This window comes from Macrosteles quadrilineatus, unplaced genomic scaffold (genome assembly GCF_028750875.1).
Source record: "Macrosteles quadrilineatus isolate MER2022 unplaced genomic scaffold, UCM_ALF_1.0 Scaffold_7__1_contigs__length_78375512, whole genome shotgun sequence".
Taxonomy (NCBI): Eukaryota; Metazoa; Arthropoda; class Insecta; order Hemiptera; family Cicadellidae; genus Macrosteles; species Macrosteles quadrilineatus.
The window spans coordinates 2,645,821-2,665,018 of NW_026542600.1; the positions used below are offsets into that span (position 1 = coordinate 2,645,821).

Here is a 19,198-nt window from a genome sequence, read left to right on the forward strand (position 1 = left end):
TTGTTTTGACATTTGTTTTGATATTCAATCAAGGAATGAATGACGTGTCTTACGTCGCTGTCGGCCCCCCGGGATCAGGCAAGACCTACACCCTGTTTGGCCCCGGAAGCCAACTAACCGACAGCTCTATCAGTTTTGGCATCTTTCAAAGATTTGCCACGCACACATTCTCGCAGGTTCAGGTAAGTTTTCATTTGTCTATAATTCACGTTATAAAGTACTAGTACAGTAAAATCCCGATGAAGGCTAGGCCATTTAGGATTTAATATATTTTCAGTTGGTCAAACATTGGAATTAAAAGGTTATTCTAATCCAAATAGATCTACAAAATTAGTTTTCGACATTAATTTGATTATAATGTTAAAATCTACAACTGTATACACCCACAATTTCATTTCTAAAATAATGGAAAATTTTCTGTACCTACTTTTTCCTTGTCATGGTATGAGATCCGCATCCTTATAGGAGTATTCTCTACCTAATTTTCCAATTGATTTGCATTTACAATTAATAATTCATAATTGTTTTTGTACCTAGGTTTCAGTTTAAAGGGTGTGTTAAAAGGAACTTTACTGTGTATGATTAATTTCAAACAAAGATATCTATTATTGTAGAATTATAAATACTATGTTTGTCTAGCACACTTTTAATTACTATTTACAAGTTCTAAAGATTTTAGGATCTAGCTGGCTTATTTGAGTTGGGGATAGAGTTCACTCCGACACACAAAACCCTCAAAAGGTTACACTTGTAAAACCTGAAACCGTCCTTCAATTTCATTTTCATTTGACACTCTTCAAAATAAAAACTTCACTTTCACGTATAAAACCTCACTTGATAAATAATTCTTAAACATAATAATATTTTACAATTAACCTGGTGAAAATATATCTTTCAATTTTCTCTTGTGAATCCGAGTCTATCCCCACTCTTTGACTGGTATACATTTATCATGTAATGAAGAGAAATTATTCTAGTATGGATTAAAAAAAAGGGAGTGAATTAATTATTTTTGACTTTTATGATTGAACATATGTCACATGTAGGCCTATTAAATTTATGTCCAATCAACCGTTCCTTTAACATGTATAAATGTGTTTTGTCTTACAGCCTATGTACTTGGCAGGGGATGACCCAGCCATGGTCCTGAATGTTGCCTTCTTTGAAATCAGCCCAACTGGTGAACTAAAAGACCTTATTGACTGTAAAACAGTTCCACTTTTTGACTTGAAAATCAAGACAGAAAGAATGGTAAACAAACATTTAGTCAGAGAATTCTCTGAATTATTAATAAATTTAATTTATTTTCAATATTCCTAATACTTTTAAAAGTCAGAAGTTTAGATTAAAGGTGACTAGTAAAATGTAGATGTGTTAAATAATGCAAACTTTAGCGAATTTCCCTTTGGGAAGAAGCTATTACCATAGGTTGCACGGCAAGACCTAGACCCAGGATTTACTTTTTCATTTTGATGTCACCAGAGGCCAAAACCTACATAAAATACTCAGCACTTGTCATTGATTGGCTAACCTTCGCTCGTATCAAACCCCGTAGTCTGATTTTGTCCTTGGATGGCCTTGTGTGTTGTAAATATTGTAAAGTAAATTTTTCATTGTGTGTGTTTCTTTGTTTTGTGTAAAATATTTTTAAATTTGACAACGGCTAGTGCTGAGTAAGTTATGTTTGACATTGAGAAAAATGATTTGATAATGGGGTTGAAACCCCAAAACTAGTTATTCACTAGAAACAATAGGATTGATTGACGACAGGTCAGCAACCTTTATGTTATTTAATCAATGCGGGAGGCACATTATGAATAGAAATAGCATCTGTTTGATGTGTATTAAATAAATATTCTGGGTTTGGAGACTTAGTAATTTTTAAAAGCTATATGTTATAAAGAATGTTTTTACTAAATATAAACAGTATCAGCAAACTGACAAAAATTTCCTCTCATTTGCTTGACGTTAAAAAATACACATCCTACTTATTAGCAAAAAATTTAGAACAATTACACTGGTTAAAGTGTAAAAATAAGTAAAAAAAGCAAAACAATAGGCCTATAAATTACACTGGTAACTAAGGGTTTTTTTTTGTAAAAAAATTTCAAAAATCAATAATACTTAATTATTGATTATTATTGTAGTTATTAATTATTATTGTAACTGTTACAGCATTGGGGGTTGTATAATTTAGTTTTAGATTAACATATACCTTAACGTGCTAAATTTTAAAAAAATTTGTTGGATTTATTTTTGTGAAAATTACATTTTTCTGTTATTTTATAGAAAATAACCACTAAAAATTAAAATTTTTTAAGAATGGAAAAAAGTTTGGAGATACCTTAGATTAGTACCCACATACCAAGTTTCATCTGTACACACACACATACACACAGACAGACAACACTTTTACTGATTCAAGGGGTCTTAAAATGGATATTTCCACCCAGATCTCAAACACGGAAATGTTGACAAAAACAATACTTACTCCATACATCTACTATGTACTGGGGTAGAAAGTAAGATATAATTTAAAAACATGTTATTTTCCAGAATCATTTCAAGTACATCACTTGCAAATCCGCCAAGCGGATGATTGATTGCTTGAACCACGCCCTTTCCAATAGGCAGCATATAGGACACATGGTGGCTGACATAGTACTAACACAACCCAATCTAGAGGATGGTGCGTATATTGATAGTTTTGATTGAATGTCCAAATAGCTAGTTTGAATTTCAAATTGTTCTTTTGTCATTGTCTTTACTTTTACATGATGTGACGAATCGAGTACTTTCCTGACTCGCTTGACTTGACTCTACTCGTGCCCTTAACTAGAGCCTGACTCGTCTCGTACCGAACACAGGTGGTTTCTCCGAGTTGACTCGTTGTAGAGTAGACTCATCCGATCCCGACAGACTTTTCCGATGGCGACAAAAGCTCGGCATGACTCAGCCTTTATCTTCAAAATATCCGGAATATAGGTAAAAATCCAATTATCCAAATGTTTGATTACCGGTATACGAATCAGGTCCAGTCCCAACTGATTCGGATGATTGGAGTTTTACTGCACTTACTATCGTTTATTATTTCTACCCTTGCGTGAGTTGTTTACCCCAACAAAAAATACTTAAGCAATTTCAAAATTCAAAGATGGTGCGCTACTCGCATTCCGCCAATGGGTTGTTAGTTTCGCGAGTCTGACTCACTTTTGGCCTATGACGTGTTAGTTTTGCTAGTTGAGTCGAGTTGGCTGATTTCGTGTCAGCTGTGCATCTCCCCACTATAATATATGAATATTGATCTGTAACATTTTATATTTGTATTGACAACAGAAATGTAACGGCTAATTAAGTTGAATAAATTAATACCGTTGGTTGAGCATTAAACCAATCACCGATAGCGTCCTATCCCCCACCTGTCTAGTAGTGGTATGATCCTTTACTTCGGCCACCTACACTGGCTTCACCATTTAACTTATTCCTTACTCTATTAACCCTCCGAGTGTCCCTTGTTTTGGCCTTAATGTCTGCCTATTTTTTGCTCATTTGCAAGGTTTTATTAAAACGGATCTGAGAAGTTTGAAAACAATGTTAATTATACTGTTCTATATACCATTTTGTTTGGAAAATCACGGGCTTCAATATTATACATAAAACATAAGGAACATTTGTTTCAAAAATTTTGTTTAGGTAAAAAAAATATTTTGGAAAATTTTAAAAAAAAAAGTTCGCGCTCAATGAAATTGTATAAATTATAGGCCTATAAATATTTGAAAATAGCCACTTTGTTCGAAATCTTATGAGGATTACAAATATATAATAATATAAGGAAGTAGATTTGCAAATAAATAAGTTATGGGCAAAAAACAGATTTCAGTACATAGCGTTTAGCTAAGAATGCATAGCCTAACCATAGCTAGGAATCTGGCTGATAATTTACATCATTATCACTACCTACTTCTTCAGGATCATCAACCAACCTTTCAAAATCACTTAAATCTTCTTAGAATGCACCACGTATATCACTACTTTTTATTTTTAACACTAAAACAATGATAAACACAATAAAACACATCAGTCATCAGTCCGAGGTTAAGCAAGCTGTTTACAAATACGCACGTCAGCTGTCTGCTACAATATTTTCGGAACTAAAATGAATATTGCTTAGAGACAGACCTCCGGAGAAAGCTCTGAATCTGTAAAATAAAACGATACCTAACTCGATCCAGTTCAATCCGATTTCATCAGTCATAGAGCCTTCACCGTAAACAGTGTTTGTGAGTCGCTGCAGCGACACAAAACACTACACAAAGTGTGCTATGTGTCGCTGCAGCGATAAATGACACTCGGAGGGTTAATGTCAACTGGCAGTAGTCAGTTACAGTTCAATGCGACTATTTATTTTCACCCCAGTATTATGAGTTCTTTAAGAGTAGTGTTAAGAGAAGTGTCAATTCAATGAGTTCAAACATTCCACTCACGAGTTTGACAACTGACAAGTGAACTCAAACTATGATAAAAATAGTCAATGAATCATAACCCAGTTTTTAAAATGTATACTCACTGACCTGATCGATTTAACCTGAATAATTCGAGTAGGCCTAGATGGTGTAAAATTAGTGCACATCGGAGTACCCTTGGATTTACTCGTGTCAGTTTGGGTGTGATTCGAATTGACAAAAACCTGACTGGAGTGAACTTTGCCACATCACTAATCTATATATTTACGTGAATTTAAAGCTATTACTCATAGGTTCTGAGCTACCAGTTTTGGCATTGATAAGTTGTTCTCCACTATATCTTTAAAGCAATAATATTTCTAAAACTGCTCTAAAAGATACACAACTTTACTTTACTTTAACTTTTTTAAAGCAATACATTTACATACCAAATCTTCTATCTCAGCTTTGGCTATTCTTTTGTAGTTTTGTAGATCTCTGTTACAGTTTCTGTCAAGCTATAATCAAATCCATAAGAGCATCAAAATTACCCATGTCTCGATGTCGTCCAACGGCTAAGACACATAGAAAACGCATCATACCAGTACCCCAATCTTCCTACATCCAAACCAGACATGCCGAACGATACGCTAGCATTATCTATGGATAAGAATAATTATCAGGACAAACCTATTATTGAATGTCAGGAATTTTCCGATATAGATAAATTTAGATATATAGATAAATATAGATAAATTTATATACTTTATATATTTTTTATATATTTTTATTAATTTTATTATTATTTTAATTTTTTTATTTTTTTTATATATTTTTAGATATAGATAAGTTTTTATAGTTTTAATAGTGTTATGATTTGGCTGTAATAACCATATACAAAAAGAAAGAGTTTATAAGTGGACTGTATAAATATTAACTGATGTTTGTTACCTTGATGTTGCATTGGTTTTCACTAGGCCTACTCCTCTTCATGTATTTTCCATTTAAAAATTCATTGTCCAGGGGCCCCTTTTTGTGGTCCTCTTCATATTGCATACTGGCAATTTAGTTAAATATATCTTGCTATGCTATTTTATATGTATCTTGCACTGCACTTGATATTAATTTTCACTATGAATTGATCTGATGCTTACTGGCATCAACATGGTTGTAGTAGCACAGTTAAAGTGAGAGAGAGATTGAACTGTACTGAATGATTTTTGGACTGCTTGCATTTACAGGACTGACAACTTAAAAAATGAAATTATCCTGACTATACCAACTTGGTATTATAAGAAATTAAATTAAATATTCTTTCTTGCTTACTAATAATAAATTAGTTATTTTGACAATATCTTTTGTCATGTTAAATAAAATATATAATAAAGTAGTAATTACATGACATCTCGGCCCCCTTGAACCCCTAGGTTCAACAAACTTGGTAACAAAATAAATCATACTCATCTGTAAAATTCAAATCAATGACTTCAAAAAATAAAAACAAAATGCAATGACACTGTGTGGGAAAACTTAAACTAGCCTAATGATACTAATGATTGCTTAATCCATGGGAAGTGGAGAGAGCTTTGTAACAGGGCGAGTGAAGCGTCCTGATTTTGTAACCACTTCGGCAACTCGAACAATGTTGTCATTTCCAGGGAAGACCTTGATGATGCGTCCGAGTCTCCATTGTAGAGGGGGTAAGTTGTCTTCGTGAATTAGAACAAGATCATTGACTTCCAAATTCTTCTGAAACTTGACCCACTTTGAGCGCTGCTGTAATGTAAACAGGTATTCCTTATGCCAGCGTTTCCATATGCGTTGTGTAAATGACTTGACCTGCTGCCATCTCTTCAAACGGTTGGAAGGTATTTCGGAGATATCAGCTTCAGGTAAACAGACGAGAGGTCCACCACTAAGAAAGTGACCAGGGGTGAGGGCTTCTAACTCTCCAGGTTCCGAAGACAGTGGAGTGAGAGGTCTGCTGTTGAGAATAGCTTCCACTTGACAAAGCAGTGTGTTAAACTCTTCATAGGTCAATAAAGTGTCGCCAATGACACGTCGCAGATGATTCTTCACACTTTGAACTGCTCGTTCCCAGATGCCGCCAAAATGGGGAGCATGAGGAGGTATGAAGTGAAAAGTGATGTGCTGATCTTCCAAAAATCGTTGTGTAGGTGATTGCAAGGCTATCTGCTGAAAACTTTCTTGTAGTTGACGAGAAGCACCAACAAAGTTCTTGCCATTGTCAGAATATATGTTGGAGACCATACCACGGCGAGAGATGAACCTTTTCAAAGCAGCAATAAAGGCATCGGAGGTCAAATCTGTGACCATTTCCAAGTGGACAGCCTTTGTAGACATACAGATAAAAAGACAGATGTACACTTTAATATTCTGAAGTCTTCTGAGGTTATGTAGCTTTACGGCAATAGGTCCAGCGTAATCGACAGCTGAAGAAGAGAAGGGTCTTGTGGAAGCAACTCGACTACTTGGTAAGTCACCCATGAATGGCGGGGTTAGCTTAGGTTTGGTCCTGTAACAACTTATACAACGAAATACTCTGGCCTTAATAGCACTTCGAGCTGACAGAATCCAATATGTTTGACTTATAAGTGACTGTAATTGTTGTGCACCACAATGTAAATATAATATATGATAATAATCTATTATAAGTCTAGTCACAAAATGGCTTTTAGGCAACAAGATAGGATGTTTTGCATTGAAGTTTATTGCAGCATTTTTCAGTCGACCACCAAGGCGTATATGTCCAGCTTCATCCAAAAATGGGGCAAGTTTCTGCAAATGATTAGAAGGAGGTTTCTTGTTTTGCAGGTTAATAATATCAGAAGCAAATGATTCTTGCTGTGTTAGCAGAATTACACGAGTAGTAGCTGCTTGAAGTTCCTTTAGAGTAGTAGGTATATTGGTTGATGTATCACCTAAGTTTTGTGACTTTGACTGTTGATTTGAGCAAATCTTCGAACTCATTTTATCCTTACAGCGATGAAAAAATCTTAGTATAAGTGCAACAATATGAATTAGCTTCGTCCAAGATGAGTATCTCGTCAAAATTTCACATGTTGGTGTGCTGGTAGTGACCAAAGCGTCTATCGCAGGAGGTTTTATTTCCGGTAGCGAGTCTGTGGGTAAAACTGAAAATGAAGACTGAGGCCATTGAGGTGGAGGAGTGTTCAGCCAAGAGGGACCTGTCCACCAAAGAGGGTGATTGATGAGCTGAGACGTCATAAGACCTCTGGAACCGCAGTCGGCAGGGTTTTGTTGTGAGGCAATGTGTGCCCAAATGATCGGAGTAGTAGTTTCCTGAATTTGGGAAACCCTATTTGCTACATAAGTTTTGAGCCTATAAGCTGGGGTTTTAATCCATGACAGCACAATTGTAGCATCGCACCAAGCATAAACTTGTTTAATTTCAAAATGCTTCAATAATTGAGAGCATACAAAATCTAATAGCTTCGAAAGCATGTGAGCACCACATAACTCTAGCCTAGGTAGAGATACACTTTTTAATGGTGCAACTCGAGACTTAGCCATTAGCAAATGGACGTTAACACTGTCACTAGAGTTAGTAACTCTTAAATATACAGAGGCGCAATAACCAGTTTCACTGGCATCACAGAATCCGTGTACCTGTAGTTGACTGCATGATTGAGTACTCAGATATCGAGGAATATATATCTGATCTACTAAGGTTAGTTCTTGGGTGAACTGACACCATTTCAGTTTTAACTCTGACGGGAGAGGATCATCCCACTGGATTCCTTTTGTCCAAATGAGTTGCATAAAGGCTTTGGCCCAAAAAATGATTGGAGTAAGAAAGCCTAGAGGATCATATAATCTAGCAATAGTGGATAACACTGAACGTTTAGTGAAAGGCGTTGTAGTTGAGTTAACTACATAAGCGAATGCATCAATGTCAGGAAGCCACTTTAGGCCTAGAACACTACACAGCGGCTGATCTTGGGAGCAGAATTCTGAAGGTGTCCCTCGGTGTTCTGACGGAATGGCGTTGAGGATGTGAGTGTTGTTTGAAGCCCATTTACGGAGCGAAAATCCACCTTTCTCCATTAAACTAATGACATCTTGCTGTAGGCGTAGTCCTTCTTCCAACGTTTCAGATCCAAGTAGTGCATCATCTACGTAGATTTGTCCTCGAAGGGCATCAGCTGCTAATGGGTGATTTGTACTTTCATCTTCAATGAGTTGTTGTACAACTCGGTTGGCTAAGAAAGGTGACGATGCCATGCCATAAGTTACGGTACACAATTTGAATACTTGCATTGGTTTAGTAGGATCGTCTCTCCAATAGATTAACTGTAGATTCCTATCTTCAGGATGCAGCCATATGTTACGAAACATTTGTCGAATGTCACATGTGAAGACAATACGATGTCCACGAAACCCAAGGATAATGCTAGGGATGTCATTGTGAAGTTTTGGTCCCGCATGCAGGATGCTGTTGAGAGAAATTCCTGACGAAGTGACAGAAGAGGCATTGAATACTACTCGTATTTTTCCTTCCTTGAACACTTCATGATGAGGCAGGAAGTGATGAACTGTGTCTGGAGGTAACAATGAACAAGGAACCATATGTCCAGAAGTTTTGTAATCTTCCATAAATTCGGTGTAGCTCTTCTTGAGTTCGGTATTGCGAGCAAGACGACATTCCAGGGATTTAAAAATACTGTAGGCCGACTTGGTAGAGTCGCCTAGAACTGAGGGGTTCTGTTTCAATGGCAGACGAACTTGGTATTTCCCACAGGGAAGACGAGAATGTGTATCCAAAAAATGTTCATTACACTTATTATCAGATAGGGATAGCTTCGAAGCATCTGGTACTACTTCCGCTGCCCAAAATCTTTGCACAGCACTGTGCAAGTCAAAATCAGATATGGTTAACAGATTCACTGTAGTATTGGCACTATTGCTTTCACTGTCAAACTGAACAGGAGCATGTCCTAGCAAAACGTAACCGAAGATGGTGCAAAGAGCAGTAGGCATATTTGGGCCTAAATGTATTGGTTTACCACTAAGGGTGTAAGAAAACAAATCTGCGCCAAGTAACATATCAACAGGAGAAGGAACGTCAAACGTTGGGTCGGCAAGGGCTAGACTGTGCATAATTTCCTTAACTTCTCTGGAAACACGGCATCTGGGCAAGTTACTAGTTATATTATCCAGAATAACCACAGGATGGTGCTTAGCAAGCACTCGGCCACTAATAGAGCTTATATTTACACGTACCAAGCCTTTAGAAGGAACAATGGTGGACGAGATACCAACGATGTTTCGATTTTCAGTAAGTTTGCAAGCTAGGCCTAGGTTACGAGCACAATTTTCTGTAATAAATGTTTGCTGAGCAGCACTATCCAATACAGCTCTTGCTACTATTGTTTTACTACCAGTGCTCAGATGAACTAGTGCAGTACCTAACAGCACAACATTACCAATGGCGTGGGACAAGCCGACCAAAGCTGTCTGTGGCTCTTTATCAGAATTTTCCAGAGAAGGATTATGTGTTTTGCCTGCAGAAACCTGCTTATCGCAGTCCTGTTTTGAATTATTGTTTTGTGAGCTCAAATGTAACAAACTGTTGTGACGTCGCTTGCAAATTCTACAATTACGTGTTGAAGCACAGTTTCTTATGCTATGGTCTTTACTTAAACAGTTATTGCATAATGAGCTATTTCTAGCAGCAGTCAATCGTTTTTCAGGGGTAAGGCCTAGGAAGTCATCACATTTAAATATCAAGTGGCCATTTTTACGGCAATGATTACAAGTCTGAACGTTTGCAGAGAATAGAGCAGTTTTAGCCTGTGAAGAAGTTGCCTGATAGGAAGTGGGCGGTTTTAGCCTAGAATTAGGCTTGGGATATGCAGAAACACTTTTGACTGAAGTTTGGGTCAAGTTTGCTGCTTCCAGCTGAGTACATTCCTTTTCGATGAAATCCAGAAATTCCTTGATTGAAGGAACCTGTTGCGGTTCATTTCGGCTATGCTCGAACCTTTTTCTAAAATCATGGTCGAATTTACGCAAAAGATGCAGAGTCAAAAACAAGCTTTCCGTACATATGTCATGATTCAGAGCACGAAGCGCATTAACATTTTCTTGAAATGTTGAAGCAAACAATCTAAGTTGTTTAACAGAACAGCCATGCATTGGCGGCATATCCAAGATGTTGTTAACATGAATTGTGATGAGTAATCTAGAATTGTTATAACGTTGCATGAGTTGCTGCCAAGCAATATGGTAGTTGGCAGTCGTGATAGGTAGACTTTTGACTAAGTTTAAAGGCTCTCCGCTAAGACAGGACAAAAGATAAGTGAACTTTTCAACCTCTGTAATGCTACTATTTTTGTGCACTGAGTTTTCAAAAATGTTATGGAAAGCAATCCATTTTTCGGGTTGACCTGAAAAGGTTCCGAGAGCAAGTCTCGGTAACCGAACACCACAACCTCCAGAGTCATGTGAGGTTGGACCTATGCTACTCGAATGAGACTGATCGAGTTTAGGCTCAATAACCGGAGTGAGTGCAGCGCAAACGCTAAGAATTTTCAAATACAAATCATTGATATTTTCTTGAAGTTTAATGACCTCATCATCATCAATGTCTTCAGATAGTGGATCCGAATTGAATAGTTTGTTGAGCATTGACTCAAATTCAGTATTTTTCTTATTAGCAGTTGTTTTAATAACCTTAATTTTTTCAATCTGAACATCTGAAAGATTATCAGGGCCTATTGTATGAAGCGCAGTGACTTGAGTGTCGAGCTGAGATAGACGAGCCTTAGTGAGTTCCGCTTGCTTGCGAAATGTAGTATACCGCAATGGAGGCATGATGAGTAAGTTAGTTCATGAAGTGCACAAGTTTAGGCCTACCTACTTATTAATTCAATAAGCCTATTTCACAGACTTAATGTAGTCTAAAATTCAGCAAAAAACCTTAAGTTAGCCTAACAATTAGTAAAACATAATAGGCTTACAGTAACTAACTATGGAGCCAGTAAAACATAAATAAAACTCTTCAAAAGAATCAATTGAGTTGTGAATAGGCTAGGCCTATGAAGAAGAGAACATCTACAACTGTGAACCTGTCAGCATAACTGTGTAGGCCTACTTAGCCTAACTATAAAATTGGTTTACAAGATAATCAATTCAGCTGAATATAAATCACAAAATAAAATATAGAAACCTCTTAACTTAATAGGCTATAGGGTATAGATTCAATCAGATTATACAATACTTCCGTTCTCTTTTTTCTCAGTTGTAGTTAGGCTAGGCAACTTGAGTTTATATTCCAACAGCTATATAACTTATGTTTGTTGTTACTAAGGCTTTGAATAGGTATTACTTGTATTTTCTCAAAAGAGGTATATAAAATAGGCTAGTTTGTAGTCAATGTCTAAAAAATATGCAAGCAGTCGTTTAATGAGTTGACTCATCAATTTGAATAAAGTTGAGACACAATGGCTCAAATAAATGTCTATTAATGTAGGCTAGTGAAATGAAATGAATATAATTAAAAGTTAGTCACTATTTATTCACACTGGAACTCAGTTTTAAATCACAACTTAAATCTTGAACACAAGTCACTTGCAAAACTTGACATGAAAATCGACATGAAAACTTTCATGTTTGAGATTGAAAGGAGAAAAGCACATGTTTTACATTACTATTCCATGGACTGAACACTGAAAATCCGGTTTCGAAAGTACCAAAAATGTTATGATTTGGCTGTAATAACCATATACAAAAAGAAAGAGTTTATAAGTGGACTGTATAAATATTAACTGATGTTTGTTACCTTGATGTTGCATTGGTTTTCACTAGGCCTACTCCTCTTCATGTATTTTCCATTTAAAAATTCATTGTCCAGGGGCCCCTTTTTGTGGTCCTCTTCATATTGCATACTGGCAATTTAGTTAAATATATCTTGCTATGCTATTTTATATGTATCTTGCACTGCACTTGATATTAATTTTCACTATGAATTGATCTGATGCTTACTGGCATCAACATGGTTGTAGTAGCACAGTTAAAGTGAGAGAGAGATTGAACTGTACTGAATGATTTTTGGACTGCTTGCATTTACAGGACTGACAACTTAAAAAATGAAATTATCCTGACTATACCAACTTGGTATTATAAGAAATTAAATTAAATATTCTTTCTTGCTTACTAATAATAAATTAGTTATTTTGACAATATCTTTTGTCATGTTAAATAAAATATATAATAAAGTAGTAATTACATGACAAATAGTTCAGATTCACTTTGTAACAAAATATTCAGTTTTAGAGTATTACAGTTAAATATTCGGAGCTATAATAAAAACTTTGATGAGTTTTTAGTTTTATGGCAGGGTCTCCAGATAAAATTCCATTGTATAATTTTGACTGAAGCTAGGTTGAGGAACGACATTGAGCTTACAGCCCTAGAAGGCTATACCCTGTTTAGGACATACAATAGCCTCAATCAATATGATGGTCTGGTTGTGTACTTAGATGACACGTTATTAGCAACATGTAACCAGATTTGTATAGGTGGAGTCGTCACCAGCTTGTCCATAGTTTTTACCTGGGCCAATATTGATTGTGAATTAATCTGCATCTACAGAAGTTCCTCCTCGTCACTAGTTACATTTAACGACTGTCTTCAAACATTTATTAGTACGACAAACAAAGAGTCACTTAACATTATCGCCGGTGACATTAACTGGGACATTCCTAATCCATGTTTAAATTCACAAGAGGAACGATACCTTGACTTGCTTTATGAATTTGGATTTATTCCATGTATAGATAAAATCACGCGGCCAGTTAGTGATAGGCTACATGTATCGACCATTATTTTATAAAACTGCCAAACAGGCTGAATGTCAACACTTTTGTTTTACAAACTTACATTACAGATCATTTTATCGGTTCTCTTGAACTGAAAATCTTTACAGGTATTAGTAACGGCAACAAGTTTACATACAAGAATACTAATTGGAAAAATATAACTGTAACCTTGAAATCTCAAAATTGGCAAAAAGTTTTAAATTCAAATGACTTAGATGCAGCAACTATAGGCCTACATTTCAATTTGATTTTGCAGAATATCATAGAACAAAACACGTCCCAACAAATATTGAGAGCTAAAACGGCTAAATTACAACCATGGATTACAAATGGTCTTCTTACTTCTATCCGCAATCGGGATAAATTAAGTAAAAGAGTTGAGCAAAACCCATTCAACATTCAGCTTCATGCAAGATATGTCAGATACCGTAACTCATTGAAATCGTTACTAAAATGTGCAAAAAATGATAGAAATAAATTAGACGAGTCTCAGGGAAATCCACTAAAATTCTGGGAAATTGTTAATGATGAAGCAGGGCGTCCTGCTGGCAAGCCTAAATTTCCGTTGGAAGTTTTCAGTGTGAACCGGGATACTGCCCCCACCAATGATATTAAACACATTTGTGATATTTTCAACGAATACTATGCCTCTGTTGGATCTCAGCTAGCCGAAGCGCTTCAGCCCGCCGGCCCCTTGGAGGACGATGACGCTGACCACGGCACCGATTCCCAGTTCTCACTAAGGCCTGTCATTGTTGAGGAGTTTTTATAAGTTATAAAAGGTATTAGAGGCAACTCTGCACCGGGATGGGATGGCTCCCTAAAAAAAAAAATTAATAAAAATAATGTAGATTCTCTCATTTTACCAAAATTATACATAATTAACCTTAGTATACGAGAAGGGAAGTTCCCAGAGGTGTTTACAGTCGCAAAAGTCATACCTGTTCATAAGTCTTACCAAAAAACCCTAACAATAAGACCAATTTCATTAATTGCACAGTGTATAAAATTCTTGAAAAATGTGTAAAATTTCAGCTATCGGTTTACCTTGAACAAGAGAAAATTATATGTGATAATTTAGGCTATGGATTTAGACAGAACCGCAGTACATCACACTCATTTGAAATAACCAAATTTATTTCTGAAGAAATAAATAACAAGGAGCGTGTATTGATAACATTTCTAGATTTGGCTAAAGCATTTGATTCCATTAACATACAATATCTAATTTCTAAATTGAGACTAGTTGGCATCGGTGGTCATTCATTAAACTGGTTTATAAGTTATTTAGAAAATTGGTTACAATATGTGTCCATCAACGGTGTTTATAGTGATAAAACTAGCATTGACTATTGAGTATGGAGTGGCCCAAAGTAGTACACTCGGGCCCCTCCTATTCTTAATAGGTATATATTAACCTTTCAAAGGTCAGAATTAAAGGGAAAGTTTTTTGTTTGCTGACGACATGGCCGTGGTATCGTCTGGACGCACTTGGGATGAGGCATATGAACAGGCATCTACAGATATTTATAAAATTAAATGCTGGTTAGACCAAAACACATTAACATAAGTAAATAAACAAAAAGTTTACCAATTTTTTAAGAGTGAAAGTGACCCTAGCCCTAGGCAACTATTTCTTCATACCTGCGGCGACCTTCGGTCAGCGGCTTGTGCTTGTGACGTCATAGAGCGGGTAGAGAAGTACACTTACCTAGGAATTATAATTGATCAAAAATTTCTTTGGGCTCACCACATTCATTGTCTCAAACAACGACTTAGAAAGCTCATATATGCATTTTCTCAATGTGCTGGAGTAGGATTACCACGGATTACGTAGGATAGTTTACTATGCTTACGTGCAGTCTTTGCTTCAATATACTGGCATGGGGCAGTGTCTCGGCCTCTATGCTTGAGCCTCTGGCTGTTGCGCAGAGGTCATTAATCAAAACAGTCCTAAGCAAACCATCGAGATATCCAACAGACTCAGATTTACGTGTTGATGATATAAAACAATTATTTGTAAAAACTCTTTTAGTCTTTATTAGGTTAAACAAAAACAACATTTTTACCAATTTGCAGCATAACTATTCTACAAGACATACAATCAACTTTGGCTACCAATTTCCTAGATTAAATACAACCTCCCTAAAAAGTAACCCATGTTTTTTTCGCCCATATCTTATATCGCAATCTTCGCCACAAATCCTGGTGAGTACATGGCTTGCCAGCATTAGCCGGACGGCTACGCAGGGGCTGGTAAAATCCCCATATAATTAAGCTCATTAGAATAAAAACCTAAACATGTTAGTAAACTGCTGAGACCCTGGCATTGTAGCTACATCTTTCAGTTGCAAATTTTGATCTTTATTTTGATCATTTATCGTTTGACAACAATGAAAGATGGATAATTTTGGAGCCCTGATGGATATGATTATAGCTTGACTGAAGCTGAAACTTTGGTCATCCACTGCAAAGGACAGGTCAGACATGAGATGGAGAATCAGGTTTCGAGGTTTGTATAGTATTTGAAACAACCTTTGTGGCCAATCTCAATGAATGATTTTATAGTCTATTGTTTGTGATTTACAGACTGCAGGCCTGTAACAACGTCAGTCTTGTTTGTTGACGTTGATAATCTGCTTTTCAACACGGAAACCCACCAAATACAGGAGGATTTACATATCCTGACAAGTCTTCTATCGCAGGCACGAGGAGAGCCTCCTCAAATCAGCAGATTTGAGACGCCTCTTTACAGAATTCTTCAGGTGATTGATTGATTGAATTGTAACAAATCTATACCTATGCATGTCAGCTGCAAGTGGGCTCAGAGCCTGTCAAACCTACTATACTTGCATCCTGTCTGAGCCACTCCTAAGGGAGGAGTCTGCCCCTTGTAAAGGTCCATGCCTCATTAAGAGCTGTGCTGTCAGTTATAATGTAGACGGTCTGCAGTCTCCTCAGACCACTTGTCTTTCAATTTACTGTTAAAAACATCGACTTAACATATTTGAATTTAACACTTACCCCAATTATTTTTTGACGTAATGCTAAACATTTATCAGTGCAGAATTAAAATAAACTAGATAATCCGTTGCTCAAAATCGAGCAAAACTGCAACTTCTAATAAAAGAATAAAGAACAAAAACATAAACCTCAAATCAAAGAGTCACTCTAAAGTAATTTCTATGACTGATTATAGAAATATAAAAAGTATTATAAAAGTTATCTACAATATTTAAAATAGATCCGCTCTCATACTCTTTTGTCTATCTCTTATGTACTGTAGGCGAGCGTCCTCTATGAGCACGCAGATGTTAACCACACACTGTAAAGTGAGCTTTTCAGACCTAATGTAGCAAGCTAAATCCCTCTCTTGACGCCAACCAGTGCAACACGTACTAAAGCATTGTTAAATTTAGGGATGGTCAAGTCTCGAAATTTAGGGAAATTTTCAATCTCGTTACACGAGACGAGATTTCTTTTTTGGCCAAGATTTTTATCGAGACGAGAATAAAAAAAAAAATTAAAAACGCCTGCAAAAAGTCAATGCAATACCCGCAATACAGGATCGTGTTGTAGTTGCGTTTCCTTTGCGAAGGCGTTCTTATTTAATTAATTCTTTCAATGTAAATATTACTTTAATTATTTTAATAATATTACTTTAATAACATTTGAGAAGTTTTGTTAAGTGTAAGCAGTGTGAGGAATGTTTTATTACTATAAAAAAAGTCAAAACAAGTAACTATTTTATAAAAATTAATATTGCTTTTATTTTATGATTTATTTTATTTTAGAATAAGTTGAACTCTATCCTAACTGATATCACCATGTTTCCTAATCGTAGGCATTTTTAATAAGTTAGGCGTGATTAATAAAAAAATGTTATGCTGATGTTATTTAAAAAAAGATTGTAAATATTCTTGCCTATTATCATTATTTTTGTATTTAAAGAGTCATCTAACAATGTTACAAAATCAGGTAAAAATTTCGAATGAGCATTTCCCGTTGTGTATGAGAAGAGAAATCTCGTCTCGATCTCGTCTCAAAATTTTATGAGAAATAAAAAATCTCGTCTCGTCTCGTCTCGAACTAAAAATCCAATCTCGTCCATCCCTAGTTAAATTATTTCATTCTACCATATGTTCTGTTTTAGGCGAGTTTAAATTAATGACCCCAATTTAAGTCTCCAGTTTGGAACATAAGAGAATAAGCAAACGGATCTAACGGCAGATATAGTACGGATACCCGTTTAACATTATAATTTTTTGGGAAAACTATAAGATTTATTTGGCCAGGTGGTACTCTGTTTTCAGCTTTAAAAATAGCTGCAACGTCTATACAGGTAGCATCATTGTGGCGAGGGAAGTCAAGATACAAGAACTTTATTGTTAGTAAAATACATAATATGGTACATTAGTATCTCCTAACTCGTCATTTAATCCTAAACATAAACATAATTTAACTTCTTCACCTTCACATCTCTTGATTTATAAACCAGACTTAGTTAACAAATGTTAAAATAAAAAAATACATTCCGGCATTGCTCTGGAAGTAAAAAGCCCTGCAGTCTGCTGGTTAATCCTAAAAACTATTTCAATCTGCATCCAAATGTGTAGTTGGAAACAAAGGGAATTGAGTTTGATCTAATGTCAACAGATAGCGTCGCCGTTCCCAAATTTTAGCCCTTAGCCTAAGCTGGTTAGTGTCCTTGATCAAAGGAAATTGTCAGTTAGCTGAAATTTTAAAGAAAAATTAAGCTTGGTACTTAAAATTGTCTTGATAGTACAGATAAAACATATGTGTGATGTTGTGAAGCTCTAGACCTCAAAACAATTCTTCAAATACGAGGGTAGTTTTTAAGTAAGGGGCGTTTGTGCGTATGACTACTTAGTTTGCGTGTAGCCGGAGCAGGGCTCCTCGCTGCTTACATTACTATCACTTATGAATAGAACGGCGCCATTTGTAGTTCTGTAGCTAAGGTGTACACTTTGGCGTGTCTACATTTATTCATATTTTTTATTACTGAATCCTCTGCCACATGGGAGATAAGGTCAGTGATAAAATGTTTTTTGTTTGGAAGAAACGTATCGGATGCAGACATTCATTGCCAGAAGCTTATGGCTCTATTACAATGAGAGGGTAAGTTAAGTAATGGATTAGGGAGTTTTAAAACGGCCGTAAAAATGTCCATTTTGGAATCAATTGTGGGTTTTGTGGGTAACCAGACTTCTCACAGAAGACCACAAAGGAAAACGATTTTCACAGCAATTCTTATACTCCTTAACCCATTTTTGATCTTTACCCTCACTCATTACATTAAGGCTATAACCTTCAGTCATCTGGCGAAGAATTTCAGCATCGGATATGTTTCTTATAGGCAAAAAACATATCACTGACCTTATCTCGCATGGGGCAGGAGATTCAATGATTTAACAAATTTTCACAGTGAATCATACACGTCAGCTACAGATCTGCAAATGGCGCCATCAGTAAGGGGTGAGGAGCTATGGAACTTTACACAAAAACGGCCCTTAAAAACTTACCTCGTTTTTAATGTAGACAGTGTTGTTTGCCATGAAAATGTACAAGTGAATTTTTTTTCAGAATTTATTCGATGGGCAACGCTGTTCACTAATTTTCTTCTGCATTTCACCAAGTTTCAATAGTTGCACTAGTAATGCGCCGTACATAGCTCTTCTGTCAAGCATATCTGAACTGAAATACACAAATGTAAATCTGAGGACCCAATGTGAAAATCAAAGGTAAGTCTATCGATTATCAGCCAAGTTATTATGAAGTGTATACATTGTGATTTTTTTTGCACAATAGTTAAGCCAAGAATTCACATGTAATTTTTAAATCTAGATGGTTCCAGCGTAAAAAAATGAAGAT

General features: G+C 36.1%; 1 protein-coding gene across 2 annotated transcripts in view; it reads left to right on the plus strand.

Moving 5' to 3' along the window:
* The window catches only part of LOC128997769 (uncharacterized), a 91,794-nt gene that overhangs the window by 10,926 nt on the left and 61,670 nt on the right, over positions 1-19,198 (plus strand). Inside the window, exons 4-8 of one of the 2 annotated variants that reach the window (XM_054423445.1) lie at positions 34-182; positions 1,111-1,251; positions 2,557-2,689; positions 15,896-16,071; positions 18,911-19,068. In XM_054423445.1, the coding sequence (XP_054279420.1) occupies positions 34-182; positions 1,111-1,251; positions 2,557-2,689; positions 15,896-16,071; positions 18,911-19,068 (757 nt within the window). The remainder of the gene's footprint in view (positions 1-33; positions 183-1,110; positions 1,252-2,556; positions 2,690-15,895; positions 16,072-18,910; positions 19,069-19,198) is intronic. The other variant, XM_054423446.1, reaches the window with a different exon arrangement.